Source organism: Nerophis ophidion, linkage group LG03, assembly GCF_033978795.1.
Source record: "Nerophis ophidion isolate RoL-2023_Sa linkage group LG03, RoL_Noph_v1.0, whole genome shotgun sequence".
Taxonomy (NCBI): Eukaryota; Metazoa; Chordata; class Actinopteri; order Syngnathiformes; family Syngnathidae; genus Nerophis; species Nerophis ophidion.
This window is the reverse complement of record NC_084613.1, coordinates 75,889,683-75,903,203: the sequence shown is the minus strand read 5'-3', so window position 1 is coordinate 75,903,203 and position 13,521 is coordinate 75,889,683. Positions and strand designations below refer to the sequence as shown.

The 13,521-nt window shown below is 41.6% G+C and overlaps 1 protein-coding gene across 3 annotated transcripts in view; it reads left to right on the top strand.

Annotated features, from left to right (window-relative positions):
* Positions 1–13,521, top strand: part of LOC133550051 (syntaxin-binding protein 6-like) — a 154,257-nt gene that overhangs the window by 100,435 nt on the left and 40,301 nt on the right. For 2 of the 3 annotated variants that reach the window (XM_061896067.1, XM_061896065.1), the window contains 2 exons: positions 2,217–2,347; positions 4,290–4,455. In XM_061896067.1, coding sequence (XP_061752051.1) covers positions 2,279–2,347; positions 4,290–4,455 — 235 coding nt within the window. In that variant the 5' untranslated portion in view covers positions 2,217–2,278. Of the gene's footprint in view, positions 1–2,085; positions 2,141–2,216; positions 2,348–4,289; positions 4,456–13,521 lie in introns of all 3 variants that reach the window. The other variant, XM_061896066.1, reaches the window with a different exon arrangement.

Here is a 13,521-nt window from a genome sequence, read left to right as displayed (position 1 = left end):
CCTGGTGCCAAGTGCACATATGGACACCCTTATGTTTGAACATGGTGTTTGTTATCGACAAACTGTGACGAGCACAAAAGTCCAATAACAAAACACCACTCGGGTTTAGATCCGGGCGACCATTCTTCCCAATCACGCCTCTCCAGGTTTCACTGTCGTTGCCAACATGAGCGTTGAAGTCTCCCAGTAGGACAAGGGAATCACCCGGAGGAGCACTTTCCAGTACTCCCTCGAGTGTACCCAAAAAGGGTGGGTATTCTGAACTGCTGTTTGGTGCGTAAGCACAAACAACAGTCAGTACCCGTCCCCCCACCCGAAGGCGAAGGGAAGCTACCCTCTCGTCCACTGGGTTGAACTCAAACGTGCAGGCTTTGAGCCGGGGGGCAACGAGAATTGCCACCCCAGCCCGTCGCCTCTCACTGCCGGCAACGCCAGAGTGGAAGAGGGTCCAGTCCCTCTCGAGAGAACTGGTTCCAGAGCCCTTGCTGTGCGTCGAGGTGAGTCCGACTATATCCAGCCGGAACTTCTCTACCTCGCGCACTAGCTCAGGCTCCTTCCCCCCCAGTGAGGTGACGTTCCACGTCCCAAGAGCTAGCTTCTGTAGCCGAGGATCGGACCGCCAAGTGCCCTGCCTTCGGCTGCCGCCCAGCTCACAATGCACCCGACCTCTATGGCCCCTCCTATGAGTGGTGAGCCCATTTTTTAAAAAAATCTGTGTACGTTAGTTTTAAAAAATGTTTTTAGGCCATCTCCGTGCAACCAGAAGGAGGTTTCTTAACCTCCTTACTGGTTGTATAATAAGGCCATGCAGAATTCGGCATTAATAAGTACTTAATAATGACTAATTAAGAGCCTATATGTTACTAATTTGCATGTTAATAAGCAACTAATTAATGGTGAATATGTGTTCCCTATACTAAAGTATTACCCAATGTTTTTTAACAAAATAAAGTGGATAATGGGGGTGCACAAAAAATCGATTTCTTGTTAATCAGTTCTAAATCGATTTACAATTTTCAAAAGTCAATTTGAAAATAAACATTTAAAAAAAAAAATGTATGTACATTAGTTTAAAAAAATGTTTTCAAGCCATCTCCATGCAACCAGAAGGAGGTTTTCTAACCTTACTGTTTGTATAATAAGGCCATGCAGAATACGGCATTAATAAGTACTTAATAATGACTAATTAAGAGCCTATATGTTACTAATTTGCATGTTAATAAGCAACTAATTAATGGTGAATATGTGTTCCCTATACTAAAGTATTACCCAATGTTTTTTGACAAAAAGTGGATAATGGGGGTTCACAAAAAATCGATTTCTTGTTCATCAATTCTAAATCGATTTACAATTTTCAAAAGTCAATTTGAAAATAATTTTAATTTTTTTAAATCGATGTACGTTTTTAGGCCATCTCCATGCAACTAGAAGGAGGTTTTCTAACCTGCAACCGGTATAAAAAAAAGTTTCATTTTTATTATTACACTAAATATTGGATCGAGAATCAAATTGAATTGTCACCTCAGGAATCGGAATTTGATCACACCGATAGGTTTCTAAAGATTCACACACCTAGTGGCTAATGCACAATAACAAAACAAAAAAAAGAAGCAAAAACTACTATTGGCTCCTATTTCAATATTTTGAGTTTTGCCTTTAAAGCTTCCTATCCAGAAACTTACCCTTTGAGTTTGCAAACAATGGAACAAAGACCAAAACAATTAATTTGTAATAACAACAAATAATATATAAATATGTGTGCTATATAGAATATATAAATGTTTAAGCTAATACAATCTTTTAGCCATGTAAACGTTATGATACAGCCGCGCCAAAGATTGGCTGGGTTCGGCAGCTCATCAGCTGATTAGTTTAAAAAAAATGCCTCTACCTTGAATACTGCTTCACGAGGTGGAAGATTGCCAGGTCGACTCCTTCTGCCCTTCAGAAGCTGTTTATATGGAACTTAAACTTCACGTCTGTATCCGCCCGTTGCAGAATTCCCATTTACACAGTCTTCGTCTTCTTGGCTGCTAGTGCTTTCTTACCAACTCTGAAGGCATAAATCTATTTCCATTTTTACAGATCAACACCAAAATGGGGGAAAACAGCTTGTATAGGCTGTGTGAAAGGGAATGTTGTGAGTGGATCATAGTCGCTGTAGCATTATGTACACGACCTAGACCTGGGAATGTAATGTTATTTGTCTTTTGCAGTCACAAATAAGAAGCCAGCGCACGTCACCATCACTAAGGTGAAAAAGTTCCAGGGATCGTCCATGTTTGTAAAACGGTCACAGTGGGCAATCAACCAGCTACAGCAGGTCAATGGCATCGACTCCAACAAAGTAAGTTCTGTTTCTAGTGTTTAAAGGGGAACATTATCACAATTTCAAAAGGGTTAAAAACAATAAAAATCAGTTTCCAGTGGCTTGTTGTATTTTTTTAATTTTTTTTCAAAATTTTACCGGTCTCGGAATATCCCTAAATAAAGCTTTAAAGTGCCTTATTTTCGCTCTCTGCGAAACCGCTATCCATTTCCCTGTGACGTCACACAGTGCTGCCAATGTAAACAAACAATGGGAATACCACAGCAACATATAGTGACATTAGCTCGGATTTCAGCGACTTAAGCGATTCAACCGATTACGCATGTATTGAAACACATGGTTGGAGTATGAAAGTATTGAAGAAGAAACTGAAGCTATTGAGCAAATAGCTATTGACGCTATTCATAGCCATAGCATGGCCGAATAGCTGCGTTAGCATCGCCGGTAAAATGTGCGGACCAAACGATCAGGACTTTCGCATCTTTTGACACTGGAGCAACTTAAATCCGTCGATTGGTAAGTGTTTTTTTCGCATTAAATGTGGGTGGAGGGAAACGTAATATAGTTGCAAATGCATCTACAGGTTATCCATACATCTCTGTGCCATGTCTGCTTTAGCACCACCGGTAAATAGCATGTTAGCATCGATTAGCGTGGCATGTTAGCATCGATTAGCTGGCAGTCAAAATCAACAAAACTCACCTTTGTGATTTCGTTGACTATTGTTGCAAATGCATCTGCAGGTTATCCATACATCTCTGTGCCATGTCTGTCTTAGCATCGCCGGTCAAATGTGGAGACACTCCAGCACATTCAATGGGGGTCTGGCGGCAGACACTTTCGCATCTTCGGGCCAGTGGTGCAACTTGAATCCCTCCCTGTTAGTGTTGTTACACCCTCCGACAACACACCGACGAGGCATGATGTCTCCAAGGTTCCAAAAAATAGTCAAAAAAAACGGAAAATAACAGAGCTGAGACCCGGTGTTTGTAATGTGTTGAAAATGAAAATGGTGGGTGTGTCACCTCGGCGACGTCACATTCTGACGTCATCGCCTCCAGCGCGATAAACAGAAAGGCGTTTAATTCGACAAAATTCACCCATTTAAAGTTTGGAAATCAGTTGAAAAAATATATGGTCTTTTTTCTGCACCATCAAGGTATATATCAGGGGTCGGGAACCTTTTTGGCTGAGAGAGCCAAAAAGCCAAATATTTTGAAATATATTTCCGTAAGAGCCATATAATATTTTTTTTAACACTGAACACAACTAAACGCGTGCATTTTTAAGTAAAACCAACATTTCTATAGTATAATAAGTCTCTTATTCTTTGTAATAACATTGTTATTCTGAAGCTAACTGTGGAGGGGCGTGGCCTGCGGGCCTGCAGCAACAGGTGCGTAGACGGCCCACCTGGGCCTTGTTATCTAATCACCTGTCGCACTGTTATAAGCAGCAGCCAGTAGGAGAGATGGGGTTGGGGCTGGGAATACAATTGCTGGAAAACAACTGAGATATTTTTTGAAAAATAAAACAATATTGTAACCCTGAAACAGGCTCTCGTGTCGGTGCTTGGTGGTCTGAAGAACCCCCAGGAGGGCAAGCCCCACACTAACCAATAATAAATAAATAACTTCTTACCATTGACGCAACTTCTTGAACAGGTGCGGTAGCAAAAAGGATGGACGGATTAGAAATGCATGAGAATAATTTATATTTTGAACATTATTTTTAACACTGATTACAAGTGGAATTATTCATTACTTATCGTGTTAAGCAACGTCAGCTCAGATTTATCAAAGAGCCAGATGCAGTCATCAAAAGAGCCACATTTGGTTCTACAGCCATAGGTTCCCTACCCCTGGTATATATTGACACTTACATAGGTCTGGTGATAATGTTCCCCTTTAAGTTGAGTGTGTGTAAAACAGCCGACAGATTCTGATTGCTTCCCGGACAGGACTCTCCAGAGTTCGACCTGACGTTCGACAACGCCTACGACCAGTGGGTCGCTGGTTCTGCGGGAGAAAAGTGCACCTTTGTCCAGATTCTTCACCACACCTGCCAGCGTTACATCCCCTCTCAGAAACCGGAGTTTGTCAACTGTCAGTCCAAACTGCTGGGAGGTGAGACCATTCCTAAAAAAAACTACAAAACATTTTCTCTGTTTTTGCAACAAAAGTGTATCCTGTAGTCTGAATGTGATTATGTTTGAAGGCAGCCTGCAGCAGGTGTCTATGTAAATGTATTTATTCTATGCTGCATCACGCCAACACAATTCATTGCCAAGTGTCTGTGTTTTACGTGTGAATCTTTGAAACCCTTACACATAACATTAACATTTCATTACAATCCCCTGTTTGTTATACAAGCAGCAAAACTGTTACATCTCCCTTAGGCATAACCTCAGTGTTACCGCCATCAAATACAGTACATGAGACGTGGAAGCACGGCTATCTGAAGGCTCAGGTGGATGTGAATAGTTTCCTCATAAACCAGGGCGAGAACGACGCATCCAGCCCGGATAAATCCGATATTGATCTGTTTACCCTCGACTCTCATCTTTGAGCACTGTTCAGCTTTTGTATTATTCATGTAGTTGTTAATACAAACATATCCTCCCCCGGCTCGGCTCTTGCCGGAGCTCAATCAAACCCCCAAGCACCTTGGCTCTCACATGGATATTTGCACAATGGCGGACAAACAGACTGCACTCACTTAACCTTCTCTCCTCGGTAATGAGAGTTTCTTACCATGAGTCAACGTTTCTCAACATGTGAGGCTTTAGCATTTTTGATTGTATTACTGAGCTTAATATAGAAGTCTGATAACTTGCACCATCTGCATAAGTTCACAATTAAACCCGGAAACTCTACCAAAAACATACAAATGTATCGTAGACATGAGTATAATGTTAACTAATATTTCTTAACTTAACAATAATTAGAGTACCGATACATTTTATACTATAATTCTGGCTCATGCAAACAATTATCTCCTCCCTCTTGGAGATATTTTTAAGAAACATGGAGTGTTTTATCACTTTTATGCAGATGACTGCCAAATTTATATGCCGATTTCAAAAGGTCACGGTCCCCTGACTCCCCTTCTTAACTGTCAAGGCTTGGTTAGCCCAGAATTTTTTAATAATGAATGAGGGAAAAACGGAAATTTAAGTTTTTGGTCCGGCCCTCACTCACTTGGGACCTTTGCAAAATTATGTTCGTCCCAAAGTCACCAGCCTTGGCGTCACTATAGACAGCGATTTTAAACTACACAAACAAGTCAATGACGTTTTAAAACCGTGTTTTTATTACCTTCGTCTTTTAGTAAAGGTTAAACCGTTTTTATCTTTTAACCTTTTTGAACAAGTCGTGCATGCTTTTATTTCAAGTCGCCTGGACTACTGCAATGCACTTTATGCTGGCATTAGCCAAAAAGATCCCTCCAGGTTCCAGTTAGTCCAGAACGCGGCAGCACGACTTTTAACAGGGGCCAGGAAACGCCAGCATATAACCCCAATTCTTCAGAGTTTGCACTGGCTCCCTGTTCATTTTAGAATTGATTTTATATATTTTATATTTGTGGCTTTTACACACACACATACACACACACACACACACACACACACACACACACACACACACGCACAAGGCATACTTGGTCAACAGTCATACAGGTCACACTGAGGGTGGCCGTATAAACAACTTAAGCACTGTTACAAATATGCGCCACACTGTGAACCCACACCAAACAAGAATGACAAACACATTTCAGGTGAACATTCGCACCGTAACACAACAGAACAAATACCCAGAACCCCTTGCAGCGCTAACTCTTCCGGGAAACTTCCAGCAAACTGACCAATAATTAACGTTTTATTCATGCATTTTCTCTTGCTACTTCAATGCTTGAATGTTTGGTTAATTCATTATTGTTTTATTTTCAAATGTATTATTAGCCTGTGGAAAAAATGTGATATTTACCTCAGAAGATTGCAAATAGAAAAAAAGGCATACAATTTTTATTAAAATTTTATTTGATATGCCATTGATTTAATGCAAAACTTGTTTGGGTCCCTATTAAAAGGTTAATTTGTTCAACCTTTTAAAATTTTGGCCCACTCTGTATTTGAGTTTGACACCCCTGGTGTAAACATTGCTGAAGTCGCTTCGTTCGAGCCGTGCCAGGATCCGCAAGGGATGCCAGCTTTCCGTCCACTCCAGTTTAAGTCTCACACCAGTGCAAAACAAAGCTGATGACGCTGCTCAGGTGTGGGACCCTAACTGTGGGGGACTCTTTTCTTCTCAGACCTCCAAGCTGGCACCTCGCATGACATATATGCAATGTGCTTGTAACGTATTCTGTTAAATACTACATAGTAGTACATTTGGGGTGCTTTTCAAAGTGTGGTACCGTACTCAGAGAATACTTGACTAAATGTGTTGTTGTTTCGGGTTATTCAGTAAATATACACTATATCGTCAAAAGTATTTGGCTACCCATCCAAATGATCAGAATCAGGTGTCCTAATCACTTGGCCCGGCCACAGGTGTATAAAATCAAGCACTTAGGCATGGAAGCTGTTTCTACAAACATTTGTGAAAGAATGGGCCACTCTCAGTGATTTCCAGCGTGGAACTCTCATAGGATGCCACCTGTGCAATAAATCCAGTTGTGAAATATCCTCGCTCCTAAATATCCCAAAGTCAAGAGGCTGCTTTATTATAAGTCAATGGAAGAGTTTGGGAACAACAGCAACTCAGCCACGAAGTAATAGGCCACTTAATCTGACAGAGAGGGGTCAGCGGATGCTGAACGCATCATGCAAAGAGGTCACCGACTGTCTGCACAGTCACTTGCTACAGAGTTCCAAACTTCATCCTTCCAATAAGCCCACGTACAGTACGTAGAGAGCTTCATGTAATGGGTTTCCATGGCCGTGCACCTGCATCTAAGCCATACATCACCAAGTCCAATGCAATGATGCAGTGGTGCAAAGCATGTCACCGCTGGACTCTAAAGGAGTGCAGACGCGTTCTCTGGAGTGATGAATCACGCTTATCCATCTGGCAATCTGGTGGACGAGTCTGAATCTGGAGGTTGCCAGGAGCACGGTACATTCCAGACTGCATTGTTGTGAAATTTTATGGAGGAGGAATTATGGTGTGGGGTTGTTTTTCAGGAGTTGGGCTAGGCCCCTTAGTTCCAATGAAAGGAACTTTAAATGCTCCAGGATACCAAAACATTTTGGACCATTCCATTCCCCCAACATTATAGGAACAGTTTGGAGCAGGCCCCTTCCTCTTCCAACATGACTTTGCACCAGTGCACAAAGCAAGGTACACAAAGACATGGATGACAAAGTCCGGTGTGGATTAACTTGACTGGCCTGCACAGAGTCTTGACATGAACCCGGTAGAACACCTATGCGATGAATTAAAAGTGAAACTGAGAGCCAGGCCTTCTCGACCAACATCAGTGTGTGACCTCACCAATGCGGTTTTGGAAGAATGGTCGAAAATTCCTATAAACACACTCCGCAACTTTGTGGACAGCTTTCCCAGAAGAGTTGAAGCTGTAGTAGCTGCAAAAGGTGGACTGACATCATATTGAACCCTATGGGTTAGGAATCGGATGGCACTTTTTTGATTGATTGATTGATTGATTGATTGATACTTTTATTAGTAGATTGCACAGTTCAGTACATATTCCGTACAATTGACCACTAAATGGTAACACCCGAATACGTTTTTCAACTTGTTTAAGTCGGGGTCCACGTTAATCAATTCATGGTACAAATATATACTATCAACATAATACAGTCATCACACAAGTTAATCATCATAGTATACACATTGAATTATTTGCATTATTTACAATCCGGGGGGTGGGATGAGGAGCTTTGGTTGATATCAGTACTTCAGTCATCAACAATTGCATCAACAGAGAAATGTGGACATTGAAACAGTGTAGGTCTTATTTAGTAGGATATGTACAGCCAGCAGAGAACATAGTGAGTTCACATAGCATAAGAACAAGTATATACATTAGAAGTACATTTGATTATTTACATTAGGTTGTTTATAATCCGGGGAGATGGGATGTGAATGGAGGAGGGTATTAGTAAAGTGTTGAAGTTGCCTGGAGGTGTTGTTTTAGAGCGGTTTTGAAGGAGGATAGAGATGCACTTACTTTTATACCTGTTGGGAGTGCATTCCACATTGATGTGGCATAGAAAGAGAATGAGTTAAGACCTTTGTTAGATCGGAATCTGGGTTTAACGTGGTTTGTGGCGCTCCCCCTGGTGTTGTGGTTATGGCGGTCAATTACGTTAAGGAAGTAGTTCGACATGTACTTCGGTATCAAGGAGGTGTAGCGGATTTTATAGACTAGGCTCAGTGCAAGTTGTTTTACTCTGTCCTCCACCCTGAGCCAGCCCACTTTGGAGAAGTGGGTTGGATTGAGGTGTGATCTGGGGTGGAGGTCTAAAAGTAACCGGACTAGCTTATTCTGGGATGTTTGGAGTCTAGATTCGAGGGTTTTGGAGGTGCTGGGGTACCAGGAGGTGCAAGCGTAATCGAAGAAGGGTTGAATGAGAGTTCCCGCTCGAATCCTCAAGGTGCTTTTGTTGACCAGAGAGGAAATTCTGCAGAGGAATCTCGTTCTTTGGTTAACCTTTATGATTACCTTGGTTGCCATTTTATCACAGGAAAGATTAGCCTCTAGAATGGAATGGCCTACTTCAAGTTCATATGCGAGTCAAGGCAGGTGGTCAAATACTTTTGGCATCATAGTGTTCATAAGACACAGTGATATCGAATATGGAAAGTCCTACACAATTTGTCACAGCTACCAAAGCAGACCCTAACATTACATCAATGAGAGGCTTTGTCATTCTGTGTTGTTTTTAAAGCAGATGTCCGACTTTGAAATTGGCATAAATCCCTGTTAAAAAGTGTTTGACCTATGTTCCATGTAACCAAAATGTAAAAATTATTAACAAAGTAGTAACTTGTGTATGTGTAACAGTAACAGTCTTGATATCTCCCACTAAAATGATAACGTTCAAAACTGGTAACTCCTCCATATTAATATTAAAGTCATTTCAGGCACATAAAAAAAAAAGATAATTCATGTCGATATTTCTTCACCACAGAAGCCCACCCTGTAGATTCAGTCTTTGTCCGTTGCAAAGTGTTTATGAACAGAGTGAGGAAAGATCTGGTCGCTCATCATAGCCATCTCCGAAGACGAGGTAAGATAACAGTGTCCCAGACCACCTGGACCTATCCTATCCCCTATACTTTTGATATATAACTGGGGATGTGGCCTTTTAATAAAGCCTTTCTTCTGCCGCCTCTAACCGAGTGACCTTAGCTGTCATAGTTTTGAGGCAAACACTGTGGTTAATACAACACAATTCCCATGGCGAGCACAAGGTCAGACCCCCTCCGGTCCGACTTGTCACTGTGGGTGGGTGTGTATAGGGGGTGAGTACACGCTGGAAGGGATTTGGAGAAATTTATACCCAAAGGTTATTTGTGAATTATGTTCACTGTCCAGGCTCCTCATTTTCAGCCCACTGAAAGCTGCAGAGGAGAATTACGCTCTTAAGGGCAGCGCTGGAGAAAGTGTTTTTATAATGTTTTCTTCGGTCTATTGACTCAGTCTAGACCAGGGGTAGGGAACCTACGGCTCGCGAGCCAGATGTGGCTCTTTTGATGACTGCATCTGGCTCTCGGATAAATCTGAGCTGACATTGCTTAACATGATAAGTAATGGATAATTCCACTTGTAATAAGTGTTAAAAACAATGTTCAAAACATAAAACATTTTCATGCATTTTTAGTCCATCCATCCATTTACTACCGCAGCTGTTCAAGAAGTTGCGTTAAAAAGTTATTTATTTATTATTGGTTAGTGTGGGGCTTGTCCTCCTGGGGGTTCTTCAGACCACCAAGCACCGACATGAGAGCCCGTTTCAGGGTTACACTATTGTTTTATTTTTCAATAAGTCTCTCAGTTGCTTTCCACCAATTGTATATTTATCTATCGTTCTCGCTAGCGCTCTGGCTCCATCCCCGTCCCCGTCTCTCCTCCTGGCTGCTGCTTATAACAGAGCGACAGGTGATTAGATAACAAGGCTCAGGTGGGCCATCTACGCAGCTCTCGCTGATTTCGAAGCCGGTCCTGGCACACCCCAGATCGCTGCAGGCCCGCGGGCCACGCCCCTTCACAGTTAGCTTCAGAATAACAATGTTATTACAAAGAATAAGAGACCTATTATACTCTAGAAATGTTGGTCTTAAAAATGCACACGTTTAGTTGTGTTCAGTGTTAAAAAAAATATTATATGGCTCTTACGGAAATACATTTTAAAATATTTGGCTTTTTGGCTCCATCAGCCAAAAAGGTTCCCGACCCCTGGTCTAGACCATGGGTGTCAAACTCTGGCCCGCGGGCCAAATTTGGCCCTTGAGGCAATATCAAATTAACATTACAGCTGGCCCGCCGTTATTACACAGCAGCGGTGCCGCTGTAACACCGCAGTTTCTCACACTTGCCAATCCTCCCGAAGTTCAGTGCCCCTCCCGAAAATCTCCTGGGGCAAGCATTCTCACGATTTTCACCCGGACAACAATATTGAGGGCGTGCCTTTTAAAGGCACTGCCTTTAGCATTCTCTACAACCTGTCGTCACGGCCGCATTTCCTCCATACAAACAGCGTGCAGGCCCACTCGCATAATATATGCGGCTATTACACACACATAAGTGAATGCAAGGCATACTTGGTCAACAGCCATACAGGTCACACTGAGGGTGGCCGTATAAACAACTTTAACACTGTTACAAATATGCGCCACACTGTGAACTCACACCAAACAAGAATGACAAACACATTTCGGGAAAACATCTGCACTGTAACATAACATAAACACAACAAAACAAATACCCAGAACCCCTTGCAGCACTAACTATTTCGGGACGCTACAATATATTTTGATATTTACCTCAGAAGGCTGCAAATAGAAAAGAGGCATTACATTTGTATTTCAATTTTATTTGAAAAGCCATTGATATGTTTTAATTGGGGCGGCATAGCTCGGTTGGTAGAGTGGCCGTGCCAGCAACTTGAGGGGTTGCAGGTTCGATTCCCGCTTGTGCCATCCTAGTTACTGCCGTTGTGTCCTTGGGCAAGACACTTTACCCACCTGCTCCCAGTGCCACCCACACTGGTTTAAATGGAACTTAGATATTGGGTTTCACTATGTAAAGCGCTTTGAGTCACTTGAGAAAAGCGCTATATAAATATAATTCACTTCACTTCACAATTATTATTATTTGAAGCTCAATTTTGCATGTCACAATAAAGTTACTGTATACAAGCCTTGCTTGTTCAATATTTAATGCAAAACTTTTGGCCCACTCTGTATTTGAGTTGGACACCCATGAGCCAGATGCAGTCATCAAGGCATACTTGGTCAACAGCCATACAGGTCACACTGAGGGTGGCCTTATAAACAACTTTAACACTGTTACAAATATGTGCCACACTGTGAACTCACACCAAACAAAAAAGACAAACACATTTCAGGAGAACATCTGCACTGTAACATAACATAAACACAACAAAACAAATACCCAAAAACCCTTGCAGCACTAACTATTTCGGGACGCTACAATATATTTTGATATTTACCTCAGAAGGCTGCAAATAGAAAAGAAGCATTACATTTGTATTTCAATTTTATTTGAAAAGCCATTGATATGTTTTAATTGTTATTATATGAAGCTCAATTTTGCATGTCACAATAAAGTTACTGTATATAAGCCTTGCTTGTTCAATATTTAATGCAAAACTTTTGGCCCACTCTGTATCTGAGTTGGACACCCATGAGCCAGATGCAGTCATCAAGGCATACTTGGTCAACAGCCATACAGGTCACACTGAGGGTGGCCGTATAAACAACATTAACACTGTTACAAATATGTGCCACACTGTGAACTCACACCAAACAAGAATGACGAACACATTTCGGGAGAACATCTGCACTGTAACATAAAATAAACACAACAAAATAAAAACCCAGAATCCCTTGCAGCACTAACTCTTTCGGGACGCTACAATATATTTTGATATTTACCTCAGAAGGCTGCAAATAGAAAAGAAGCATTACATTTGTATTTAAATTGTATTTGTGAATTGTGAATTATATTTATATAGCGCTTTTCTCTAGTGGCTCAAAGCGCTTTACATAGTGAAACCCAATATCTAAGTTACATTTAAACCAGTTTGGGTGGCACCGGGAGCAGGTGGGTAAAGTGCCTTGCCCAAGGACACAACAGCAGTGACTAAGATGGCGGAAGCGGGAATCGAACCTGCAACCCTCAAGTTGCTGGCACGGCCACTCTACCAACCGAGCTATGCCGCCCCAATGATATTCCATTGATATTTTGTAATTATTATTATTATCATTTGAAACTCGATTTTGCATGTCACTATAAAGTTATATAAGCCTTGCTTGTTCAATGTTCAATGCAAAACTTGTTTGGGTCCCTATTAAAAGGTTAATTTGTTCAACCTTGGCCCGCGGCTTTGTTCAGTTTTAAATTTTGGCCCACTCTGTATTTGAGTTTGACACCCCTGGTCTAGACTAATGTCTAAAATGATGCCTTTTGAAAAGCATATGTGTAAAGCTGACAGTTGAGCTGCTTGTTTCTAAATACCAAGCACCTATTTTAAAGGATAGGGAAGAGCCAAAGAACCCAAAGAACATTGCAATGACAGACACACTCAAATACACATTTCAGAAAGAATCTTATCAATGGACACTATACACTTGAGACTGATATACAACTTGGAGTAGTCTGCTCTGTTTCACAGTGTCACAGTACATGTTGGAATTAGTGTTTCCCTCAATGGACCGCTACGCCCCAGTGATGGCAGCACTCATGCAGCCCCAGACTAAAATGCTACCACCAACATCCTTGACTTTAAAGGCCTACTGAAATTATATTTTCTTATTTAAACGGGGATAGCAGGTCCATTCTATGTGTCATACTTGATCATTTCGCGATATTGCCATATTTTTGCTGAAAGGATTTAGTAGAGAACATCGACGATAAGGATTGCAACTTTTGGTGCTGATAAAAAAGCCTTGCCTGTACCTGAAGGAGCAGACGATATG